This window comes from Hetaerina americana, unplaced genomic scaffold (genome assembly GCF_022747635.1).
Source record: "Hetaerina americana unplaced genomic scaffold, ioHetAmer1.1.p SCAF_7, whole genome shotgun sequence".
NCBI classification, from domain to species: domain Eukaryota; kingdom Metazoa; phylum Arthropoda; class Insecta; order Odonata; family Calopterygidae; genus Hetaerina; species Hetaerina americana.
Window position 1 is genome coordinate 47,217 of NW_027287316.1, and position 12,543 is coordinate 59,759.

At 37.8% G+C, this 12,543-nt stretch overlaps 1 protein-coding gene across 1 annotated transcript in view; it reads left to right on the forward strand.

The window, feature by feature from the left end:
* The window catches only part of LOC139696498 (pre-mRNA-splicing factor ATP-dependent RNA helicase PRP16-like), an 81,273-nt gene that overhangs the window by 32,214 nt on the left and 36,516 nt on the right, over window positions 1–12,543 (forward strand). The window contains exons 7-11 of the mRNA XM_071595286.1: window positions 1,644–1,858; window positions 3,817–4,005; window positions 4,142–4,300; window positions 6,460–6,618; window positions 6,839–7,081. Of these exons, the coding sequence (XP_071451387.1) occupies window positions 1,644–1,858; window positions 3,817–4,005; window positions 4,142–4,300; window positions 6,460–6,618; window positions 6,839–7,081 (965 nt within the window). The remainder of the gene's footprint in view (window positions 1–1,643; window positions 1,859–3,816; window positions 4,006–4,141; window positions 4,301–6,459; window positions 6,619–6,838; window positions 7,082–12,543) is intronic.

The window sequence follows — 12,543 nt, forward strand, 5'->3', positions numbered from 1 at the left end:
AACCACCGGCTTCCACCCACTCCTTCGACCGATGGTTCATTTGTGGTGCGTAGTGGTGGTCCCATCCATGATGAAAAATCGCCGCATTAAATCGATCAGTTCCCTCTTGAATCGTCCTAACATTGCGGCGAAAATCATTTGCGCATTTGCTTGTGATCGGCATCCAGCAAATGCAGTACTCACCTTGGGTATAGCTTCCCTATTTATTTGTGCAAGATGTTTGCAATGTTTCTTGTGATCGACATCCCCACGGCCTCGGCTATTTCAATCACCTTCACTTGCCTCTCGTCCATCGCGCTCTTGTGCACCGTTTCGATGGTCTCCAGTGTGGTTGTGGTTTTTGGCCATCCTTGACACGTGGGTCATCGTCGAGGGAAATGCAACCACATTCAAAGTCAGCTGCCCACCTTCTAACAGTTGATTTGATTGAAGAAGCAGAATCCCTGTGCACTTTTGTCAACTTGGGATGAATTTCCTCATGGGGTTGATCCATCCAAAACGAAGCATTTCCTGACCGCACCATATTCAAGTTTTTCCATTTAAGCGGAAAACACGAAAGACATCCACTGCAACAATAGGTGTAAACAAACTACTCGAGAGAACAAGGTGGAAGTTGTCGTATGAACTAATGACACGGGCACCCAGGCAGGAATGATGATGAATTGATTGGAACGCCATATCTGTGCCAGGCCGAGAACTTTTCACCTTACCATTTGCACTCCAATTTACACATGCCTTCTCAAAAGTTGTATACATTACAATGAATATATCAAAGCATTAAAAAATTACTTGATTTTCATTACTTATTCATTTACTATTGTAATCATCAATACTTAATTTTTCAAAGTTCACAGAAAGTAGTTTCCATCCCTCCTTTTTTCAATATGATATCTTCGCACATTGCTCACCATCTTTATTGTTTCCTCAGACATTGTCTCTGGATTATCTTTTAATGATTTAGCTTGCTGAAGTTGTTATTGTATGTCATTTAACCATCAACTGCAAATTTTTGTTGAAGGAAAATGCATTCATTTTGAAGTTTTGATTGCTTTGACCTTGCTGCTTCCATAGCTTTCTTTCCCTGTGAAATAGTGTCAACTTTGTCAAGCCAATCATGTTTTGTGTGCCACCAAAGAGGTCATTCAACTGAGGCCTGGAAGCTGACACAAAGAATATGATGACAAATTTGCCGTTAAGTATGTGTGAATCAAATATTCTCTGATTGATACTCGTCTGTTGTCTGAAAAATTTCAACAATGGTATTTCATTGGCTATTTTGCATCTAGATTGAGCGGGAATGGGTGTGGGATATTAAATTCAATGAGCGTTATAAATTTGCTCATTTTTGGTGCTTCGGAAGGCTGCATTAACCAGGCCAGGAATTAGCCAATTTGCCAGGCATAATTTTGAGCTGGGGTAATCCTATATTTTTCTGAATGGGAAAGGACAAGACCCTGCTGGAACCCCTGGAAACTCTGGAATAGGAAGTGCCGTCTGTTTTTTGAACCCTTCAGCTAACAAGGGATGTACATGCAGTGATCCTTATTCAATGAAGTTCTTATGCCCCTGGAAAGGATTTTTAACCTTTTTTATTTTGATGTTTTGGGGGTTTTTTACTAATGCAAATTTACGTATGTCTGTAGAAAACAAAATTCAATGGAATACTGGTGAGGAGCGAGAAGTTTGGGAGGAGGAACAGCGGCGCTTGGATCGAGAGTGGTATTCCATGGATGAAGGCCACGATGACACACACAACCCATTTGCAGGCATCAGTGAGGATTACACGCGGAAAAAGGAAGAGCAGCTAGAGCAACGGAAGAAGAAAAGAATGTCTGCGCAGCAGAGGCAAATCAACAAGGTTACAAAATAATTTTTATCCTTGGTTGTTATTTGGAGCGTATTTATTTGTTTGAGATTTTAGGCTCTCTTGAACAGCAATCTCATCACTGAAGTATTTGGCTGGCAAATATGCTTGTGTTTTATTTATGGTAGAGTGGTCATTTTGATTCAATTAGAACACTTAGTAGTAAATGTCGGGATAGTGCATATTTTTCCAATTTTTGGTATTTTCTTGGGATGTAATCTCTCCGTGTTAGATAATTTGTTTTAAATACATACTTGGTAGAATCTTAGTTGTCTTGATTCTTTTTCAGGCTTCCCTTGTCTTAACTCTTTCCTCAGACCAAGGCAGCATTGATTTTGTTTTCCACAACCTTGTATTGAATTTGAAAAGAATTTAATATATTATGTATAAATGAGTAGTTTGTTTGAAATATTCCTGTTGTTATGTGGATGCAATGAATATTATAAACACCAATATTACTTATAGAAGTAGTACTGATCTCAAAGCTATTTGTTGTTCGGAAAAGTAAATAAATAAATGAACGGGGTTGTTCAATGAAGTGTGTCCATAAATTTTTTAAAATTGTATAATTTATTGTGCAAAAATATAATTTTGTATTATGTTATTAGCTTAATATGTAATGTATATGTGGTGCAAGTTTCATAGATTTGACTCTTGTTATGCATCAGTGGCAGCGGTTGGAAATAGAAGCAAGCTCTTGACCTATCGCAGTGATGGAGGTAATGCATGGTGGTGGGTAGAATTTTTGCCCTGGCCTTAATAAGCCTCTGATAAGGCCTATGCGATTCTGTGTGTTTAAGAATGTGCTTCCCTGCAGTGCAGCCAGCATACAGGTTAAAAATGTTTCATCCAGAATTTTCGGCTAAGTCCTTCCAAAATTAATTTTGTCCTCACAATCAATGGAATTGTGTGGAAATTGTAAAAGTGACATAAATAATAATGTTTATTGGTTCCTCTGAGTCATTTTTGTAGCAAGTATGGAATGCATCTCATTGTATGTTAATATTCCTTGGAGACATCACAAAGTGGATATTACAGAGTCAGCATGTATCTCAAAATGAATAAACAAGTAACTGTACAGAGTAAATACCCAAAACAGGATGAGGGAGCAGTGACCGAGTATTTTCATTGAGTTATATATGAAGAAAATAAATCATCCTTGAGAAAGGGAGATGAACTCATCAACTTTTCAGCATTGATGATCACAAAGGAATTGATATAGTTAAGACTTGAATTACAAAAACTAACCTATTTCCCTTAATTTTCTTGGTAGTCCTTTCAAGAATGTCACACTAGCACATCCAGGGTTCTTAGCAAACATGGATGAGTTGTGAGCAGTCATTCTCAAGTTATCGCAACTTCTTGTGCTCTACCTGTGTACATCATCGCTGGTTTTCAGAGTAAGCATGGCTTTGTTTTTCTGCAAAGAGATTGTAGTATGGAATGCATACAAACAGGGAAGAGTTAGAATGCTGAGTCTTTGAAAGTACGTTCTACAACTGCTCATCCTTGGAACTTTTCCTAGGATTCTCCCTGCATATTTTTGTACTGTAAAGAGGTGCATGAAATGATACGAGTGATAATACTAGGTTATCAGATGGTATGGAAGAGGCAGGAAGATAATTCATAGTTAAAAATGCCACTAGAGTAAACTAAACACAATTGGAGGGAATCGACTATTCTCTTCAATCCTTTTCTCAGTTTTAATTGTTTGAAAAGTAATTTCCTGTTGATGTTTGAGCACAATAAATTGGGCTTTGCCATTTTTTTGCTCTGAGGCCCTGAAGTAAGGAATATCAAAGGTGATATTATTCATGTTAATATTGATCGCATCAAGTAACACCTAGTTGAGTGAAGGGCTGGAAGGCAGCGCCCCTGAGGCATTTGTGGTGAGTCAGTAAGGTGCCTCCCTAATGCTGCCTTTGTCGAGTGACATTCCATTTCTGTTGCAGGACAATGAACTGTGGGAGCGCAACAGAATGCTCACCAGTGGAGTCGTTCAGTCTGTTGACGTGGGCGATGAAGATTTTGAGGAAGAAAATGAAGCACGTGTCCACTTATTGGTTCACAACATTGTTCCTCCATTCTTGGATGGGCGCATTGTCTTCACAAAGCAGCCGGAACCAGTTGTGCCTGTTAAGGTAAGAGTCCCAAATTAAACGATTCTTTTCGGCTCGAGGCCATGAATTTATCTGGCATTGAAAACGGGCCGCAAGCACATCTGCCATCTCATAAAAAAGCATCTCATCATGCATGCTCCTCTCATCATCTTCGCAGGATCCCACCTCGGATATGGCCATTGTTGCCAGGAAAGGTTCCGCACTTGTTCGAGCTTTCCGTGAACAAAAGGAAAGGAGGAAAGCCCAGAAAAAACACTGGGAGCTGTCTGGAACTACAATAGGAAATATTATGGGAGTTAAGAAAACAGAAGAAAAGGTATGTACTGACAGAAATAATGGGATCCTAGATTGCAAATATCCCACGTAATTGGTAACTGACAATTCCTTATGCTTAAATTTTGCATAATTTATGAGATATTCCAAAGCAAAATGGAAGAGGAGGGGGTTGTGTGGATCAGGGCAGTGGTATATAATGTCATATTATTCTTTTCTTGGATGAAACACAACGTTAAAATGTGATTGTTCAAATCTTCGTAGCTGAGCGGGGCACTTACTTCAGAGCACACTCCCCTCTGTGGATTTTTCCTCCTGTCACCGGGATCTCTTTATATCCCCATTGTGTTCGTCATATCCATGAACATCTTTACCTACAGAGTGAAAACTAATGCTTTTGGAGTTTGAACCAGAGTGAAAAATGTAATGTGTAATTGACAGGTCAATTTACAATTGAGGTGGGACATTGTTTTGTGCCATGAGAGTTTGTATCTTGTTTGAATCATACTACATGAGTACATATCTATGAAATCTCTATCTGAGTATGTACACGCTTACATACAGTGGAGCATTGTGCAATGAGGATAATTTGACCTGCAACCTTTCTCGTAAAGGAAAACATTCGTTTAGTGAAACGACTTTTCTCATACACATTAATGTAAAATACAGTAGTGTGTTCCATGCCAACAAAACTAAATTATGTGCAAGGTTTATCTTAAGAAAATTTTATGTACACTTGTTAGAATTGTGGATCATGTTCACCTTTTCTTCTATGGTGGAATGAAGCAACTGAGAATATGAACTTGATTTGTGAAAACATAAAAGAATCAGAATTAATAGTTTATTATAAATGGTACAAAACGGATAGCTTTTTACTAGACAGTTGTCTGGAGACCTTTGTTTTTGCTGATGCTTAGTAGTTTTGTAAAAATGTGGCTCAGAATTATCATTAAATAAATTTCTGGCGTAGAATTGTCATTAAATAAATTTCTGGTGTGGGCAATTAGGGCGATGCAACAGTTTCCCGTGATCTTTATGCCAAATTCAGCCTTTTCTTGTGGACTTAACACATCTTGGAAATTCATGAAGTTTCTCAATGGTAAGCAAGCAGGGGTTTAACTTTCAAATCGCAGCATGCATCGGCACAAAATAGCAGTGTTTGACGGCCTTTCATTGGCTTGTGGCCAGGCTATGCATACTCTTCTACTGTTACTGGCGCAAACATACGTTTGCTTCAGCTTCAGGAATGCTCATATGCTCCTCCGTCAAATTTTGCCTGATCTCTGGAATGGTGGCAAATCTTTTTCCTTTGTATGGGGTCTATAGTTTGGGGAATAGGAGAAAGTCACTAGGTGCCATGTCTGGTGAGTAGGGTGGGTGGGTAAGGTAGTGTGGATCAGGGCAGTGGTATATAATGTCATATTAAACCCACGAGTTCTGTCGTGAAATATTAAATCCTTATTGTAGAAGTGTAAAGTTTCTTTTTTACCCTCATCATACTGCTATGTTGGTTACATGGATCAGTATTTCAATCCTAGGATTGGTTTACTGCAGCCCATATTTTTACATTCCACTATACCTGAACGCAAGGCAAGGCTGCATGCATATTCTAGGGAAAATATAATATGCTGGGGTTTCCCATTGCCTACGGCATCGTAATACTGCGGCTGATACCGTGCCTGATTGTGAAACTGCTGCCTTTCACCATGGGCTTTCACCAGGGTGGCTTTCTTTTAGCAGGAGTCCATTTTTCTCGTTGTTGCCTCGTTCCAAAATATCATTGTTGTGTTTTTTCTGTCAATGCGTGGTTGTCTTGTTTCGAAATACCGTTATGGCCACGGGGATTAAATCAGCGACCTTTGTCTTCACAGGCTGATATGCTTCCTCTGGTCTACCCCCTCCCCCCAAAATGGTAGTTAGGTTGATCATTTTCTAAGTTAATGAGTAATAGAGTAATTGTAACTCGATTCATTTTGAAAAGTAAAATTGAGATGTTTGAATAGTTATTCTTTTCATCATGAGGCCATATAATTTTTTTTAGTTGTTGAATAATCTGTCCAATTATATCAGAAAATTTAAAAGAACAACATCTATAATAAAAAATCAATTAACACAATGGAGATTGGAAGGAGCATGTAAATATTTTGAGTTTGTATGAAATCATAATTTGCAGAAATATCTTCGTATCTTTATGTACTCTAGGATGAAAAAGTTAATGACAAAGATGAAACTGACTATAAAACTGACCAAAAGTTTGCTCAACATATGAAAAATCCTTCAGAAGCATCAAGTGACTTTGCCAGGAAAAAGACAATGCTTCAACAAAGAAGGTACCTTCCTGTATTTGCTGTCAGACAAGAGGTGAGTTTATCTATTGCATTTGATATCTTAAATGTTTGTTGCTCTTGGTCAACTGGCTTAATATGAATATATGATTCAATTATCCATAGTTGATGTGAATGAAAATTAAATGCATGCATATCTTTATTGCATTCAATTCTGAGGTACTCCAGAAAAATCTCCTTTTAAAAAATTAAATTATTAATTGAATTTTTGGCTTTGTCTGTATTTTTCCGGGCAGTTGTTGAATGTTATTCGCGAGAACAGTGTGGTCATCATTGTTGGTGAGACTGGTTCAGGAAAGACTACTCAACTAACTCAGTATCTTCATGAAGATGGATATAGTAAGTTTGGGATGATTGGCTGTACTCAGCCGAGAAGAGTAGCTGCCATGTCTGTTGCGAAACGTGTCTCCGATGAAATGGGAACATCTCTGGGAGAGGAAGTCGGATATGCTATTCGTTTTGAGGACTGCACATCTGAGGTACCTTATGCTGTTATCTTAATTTGGGAGCAACTTCATTTAAAGACATTAAGCTGTCAATGTGTTGGAACGTACGTTAATGGGATCTGTTTAATATCAAGTTATAAAATGCAGAGAAAATTAACTCCTTAATTGAAATATGGGAAAAGTGAGACCTGATGTTTGTCTGTCTATGTTGAAAGAATGCCATGAAAAATACTGTAGGAGTTGCTCATTCTAATACTTATGTTTATTTTCATTTGTGTATATATATATATATATATTCTACATACACATCCAATCAAATATTTTTCATTTGAATGAATTTTCTTCTCTAGGATTGTGATTGGAATGTTATTGGTAACGATAATGATGTTTATTTGTTTCAAGAAGGCATGTTTGGGACATGTATGGGACACGTCACATTGATTGTAGATATTCCAGACAGATACAATAGAAATGCGATTGGAGTTGTGAGTACAAGTGATACAGTCACAGAAAAAATAAGAGAACAACCATAAACAAGGGCAGTAACTGTGTACGTGAGAATTAAATTATATCTCAAAAGAGAGAGACATGAATTCATCCACAGTGGAGGATTGATGTTCGCATAGGAACTGATCAAGTTTAGATTTAAATGACAAACAAAGTTTTATGGCCCTTAGTTTTTCAGTAATGATTCTAGGAATTTGACACCAGCATAGTAAAGGTTCTTAGTAAACATTGCCAAGTTCTGGGCAGTTATCCTGAAGTCATTACACCCCCTTGTACTGTGCCTATGTACATCAGCACTTGTTATCAAATTGAATATGGCTTTGTTTTGCTGTGCAATGATAATAGTATGGGAAATATACATGCAGGGAATGGTTTATATTTTGAATTTTATAAAGCGAGCAGTACAACTGCTCGCCCTTGGAACTTTACCTAGGATTCTCACTGCCCATTTTTGCAGCCTAAAGAGGTGCATGAAATGATATGAGAGTCCCGACATGGCAGTTGTATATTTCAGTCAACTCTGAATGAATGCATAAGGGGATTGAGATGGTGCGGTGGCTAACGTTCTGGCTTCCCACCCTGAGGGCGCGGGTTCAAATCCCGGCGGTGTTGAATGTTTTTCAGGGGTATCTCGATCCCTACTTGAGGTGCTTTGTGGAGGGCACTTGCAGTTGGTACGCCGTCCGTCGGATGGGACGTAAAGCTGCGGACCCCTTGGCGCCTTTCGTAAAGAGTAGGCTAATGCCGACGCCGGGTTTCTCTCCACCCTTCATCCTTTCCTGTCCATCCCCTATGGCACAAATGACCTTAGCTGTCGGTCGCCTCCCCTCAAAACTACTACTACTATGAATGCATAATAAACTGAGAGAGCCATACCATCATCTGCCAGGGTCACAATTTCTCCCAGGAGGTAACAACCCGTGGCAACTTCAGAGCTAATTTTATGAGTTTCCCAGGATTTTCTCATGTATATGCATCCCTAAGAATTTTGTCACAGTAGAAGACATAAGGAAGGACCCATTAATCCTCAAAAGTGGGTGGACTATAATTTTCTTTTGTGGGCATGAAATTGGATAAATGTAGTTTTCTCATTTTTCATGAATACCAAATTATCTTCACACCATTTATTCATACTGTCAATGTTACTCTGAACTACTTCATGGCTTGGATTCTTGAAGGCAGGTTAGGTGAGTTGTATCATCTGCATACATATACAATGACCCATTAATACAATAATAATGGAGGTTTTTAATGTATAGAAAGAAAAGTAGGGGACCCAGACTATATCCTTGTGGGACACCTCTCTCAATTATCAAGGGATTAAAGATTGCAAATGATTTTGATTCAGCTGAGTACAATTTAACTGTTTGTAGTCTTCCTGTTGGAAAAGATTTTATCTATTGGTTGTCTATCCCATGTATTCCATTTTCCACAAGTTGCATCAGTAGTAGTGCATGATGTACTTAGTGGAAAGCCTTTTTAAAGTCATAGGAAATACCAATTACAATATTCCTTTGGTCAAGTTCAAGTAGGATATCATGGATGAATTTATATGTTGCAGTTTCAGTTGATTTATTTTTTTCATGAATCCAAATTGAGAATCAGAAATAATATTGAGTGTATTTGAGAAGTATAACAATCTATTGTACATTACTTGTTCCAGAATCTTGGAGGAAACATATAGAATTGAAATAGGTCTATAATTATTCATGTGTTGTTAGTCATTTCCTTTGAAGACTGGGAATACTTAAGCCACCTTTTAATCTATGTGGGAAAATGACAAGATATAGATCCCCCCACCACACGCCCTTGCGGCGGCTTGCGGGGTATTAAGTAGATGTAGATGTAGATAGATTCATTGACGAAATGTGTATGGACTAGGACCATTGAAGAATGATCTGATTTACTGTCAATTTCTCCGTCATCTGCAGGATGAAGAAAGATAATTTTAGCATTTAGCAGCATTTCCTGTTGTAGTTCATGAGGCCTTAGTTGGTGAATTTTACTTTTCAGCAGTCTGGTTATGGAATTGAGAATATTTTCATGCGGTAGATTGGCAATATTATATTATTTGGTGGTAACAAGATGAGATACAACATCTATACTCAACAATTGCAATTTTGAGGGCTGTGTAAAATTAATTATTAATGAGGTTCCAAGCAGATTGACTCTGATTTAAAGAGGAATTAATGATGTGCATGCCATAGTTTCTTTTAGTTTGCATCACCAAGTTATTGTATTCCTTTTTGATGGACTTAAAATATTATCTCAGTGGGACTGAGTCGTTTTATTTAAGAATATTGAAGATTTTTTTAGATTAGTAGAAGAAACCCTTATTTCTTGAGTTACCTATTTGTCACTTGTTTTCTTGGAGATTGAAATTTTTACAGGCATCAGTGAGGTACATAGGTTGAAGCAATTTAAGAAATTCTCATGGAAGTTGTGGAATTTAGTGTAAAATATGTCATTTATGAAGACACAATCCAAGGATTGCTCTTGGAGTGATAGTTAAAATGAGATTGAGCTGACAATGAGTTAAAACACCTATATTGGATCCCACTGTGAAATGTGCTTAAGTCAGCATTGAAAATAGACTTTAAAAACTGAGCTTTCTGACATATCCAAATTTAAGCTTTCATTTGGTGCAATGTAGGAGGAAATGCTGCCAATGATTAAGAAGGAGGAACTAGTAACCCTCGTAGGTTCGTTAAAGGAAGGGGATAATTTAAAAGTCATTAGAGTATCCATTAAATGATTTCCCTGAGCAGGCAAAGAACCAAACTCAACATTGAAGTCACCACTGATAAAGATATCTACTGAATTCTTTGTATAAGCTTGCAGTGTCTGGAGGAAAGGATCCACGGAGACAGGAAAATCACCTTGAGGTGACCTGTAAACACATAATACTAATATTAATATCATAAAATGACAAATGCTCTCCACAGAACTCAAAATCAAGCTCCCTGTTTGAGTTTTCATAACAAATAATTTGTTTTTAGGTGATTTTTCCCAAAAGTCAGCACCACACCATTTTTATGTTGTGATTAACAAAAATATGAGACCAAGTAAAAATCATCAATGCTGGCAATTTTAATTTCATTGAGGTTCAGGCTAGTGATCGTTAGGAAAAGTTCAAGAGCATTCATTTTTGATTGTATGCGCTGAATGTTTAAATGTAGCATTTTTAAGGAACTCTGATTGGAAAGATTAGAGGTACAACTATTTTTATTAACGAAAGCGAAAGTTTCTTTACTCATCGCATCTTGCCAAATTACTATTTCTATTCATAGAATTTAGTCTAATCAAGCCTTTCTCATTTCTGGGTTTGATATATTTGTTTACGATAACTCCGTTAGGCCACAAAGAGTAGATCAACAAGTTAATTATCGTGAGCATAATCAATGCCAATCTTAAAGGCACTTTTCCCTGCAATCATTTGACAAAATTTGCTCTCAAATTTGAAATTATTGTAACATGATCAATCTATCTCAACTTTTGTAGTATCTTTGGGCAAACGGCCCGAATGCATGTAGTTCATTCTCTTAGAGGCTCAGAGACTACCTGAATTCTAGCTTGGCTCACCTCTCCCTGTGGTGAAGAAGTTACGTTTCTTCAATTTATTGTGTTGCACAACAGTAAAGTTCTCATCATCATCAGAGCTCATTGAACTCTCTTGCAGACTTGGTCCCACGTCGGTATCTTGGTTGGACTGCTTAGGTTTACCTTTTGGGCGGATTTTAATGAAATTGTGTGACTAGGTGGTTCTTGGTCCATCTGTTCGGTGTCCCTTTCCATGTTAACTTTACCTTCAGTTTTAGATGAAGAGTTGACCACTTTTTCAGAGAAATTTACTTTCTTGGCTCAATGTTTAAGTTGTTCGATTGGGGCTTTTATGTCAAAAATTTTTGCTCTCAGGAATTCAATGTCAGCCACCCTTTTGCCCACTCGGGTGCCGTTGGCTGATTGGCAAGTTAGACGTATTCAGAACACAGCATCTTAGAGCAGCAGCATCTTAGATTGCTTTCAGGCTTATTTCCCATAGCCCAGTGAAAAATATTCGCAATTGTCTCATCAAAAGACTTTGTGAGGTAGAAAGGGATTTGTTTACAGGCGAGACACTCAATGTTTATCCCGGACAGTGCCATTTTTAGAGACTTCTTAACTTTTACTGGTCATTCTAATTAACTGCACAATTCCTAAAATTAACATAATAGCATCAGATGTGACTTTGTGACAATTATGAAAAACCGTAATAAAATGTAACTCAGTTTCCTGGACACTTTAATTGAATGTATGTGGCATGACCCCTCACCAATTCTCCCTCCTTTCTCCTCTCCCTTCCACATAAACAGTTCCTTCCATCAACTGCATTGTGCGTTACTATGCTTCAGGGTAGTTAAACGAATTGCACCATGCTCCAGTACCAATGTGGAAAGTACAAATTTATTTTATATTGTCGGCAAACCAAGAAATAATTCATTTAATACAAATATAAATTTATTTTATATTATTGGACTATAATAATATTTTCTGTGGAAAACCTTTAATTGATCTTTTAATCTCAAACTCTTTTCAATATTGTAACTTAAATGACACAGTGGATGGAAATTAACTCCATGGTGGCGTGAGATGGATTTCAATTAAGGAGGCCGGGCAAGTGAGGGCTTGAGGGAACGGCTTGACAGAAAGCCTCTATGTGTCTTTAAATACTAGCTGATATATATCATCTGTACCCGAAATCTTAATGACCAAATTTCAGTCCCGTGAATTTATATGTAGTTGCATATTTAACCTCCTAAATGTAATGTTTTGATATATTGGCTTTAAAATATTTGATAGTGATGGGGGATTGGAATGCGACGGTAGGCGAAGGAAGAGATGGTGATGTGGTGGGGGACTACGGTTTAGGCACGAGGAATGACCGCGGGGAGAAAGCAGTTGAGTTCTGCAGGAGACAGGGGTTAGTCATCATCAACACTTGGTTTAGA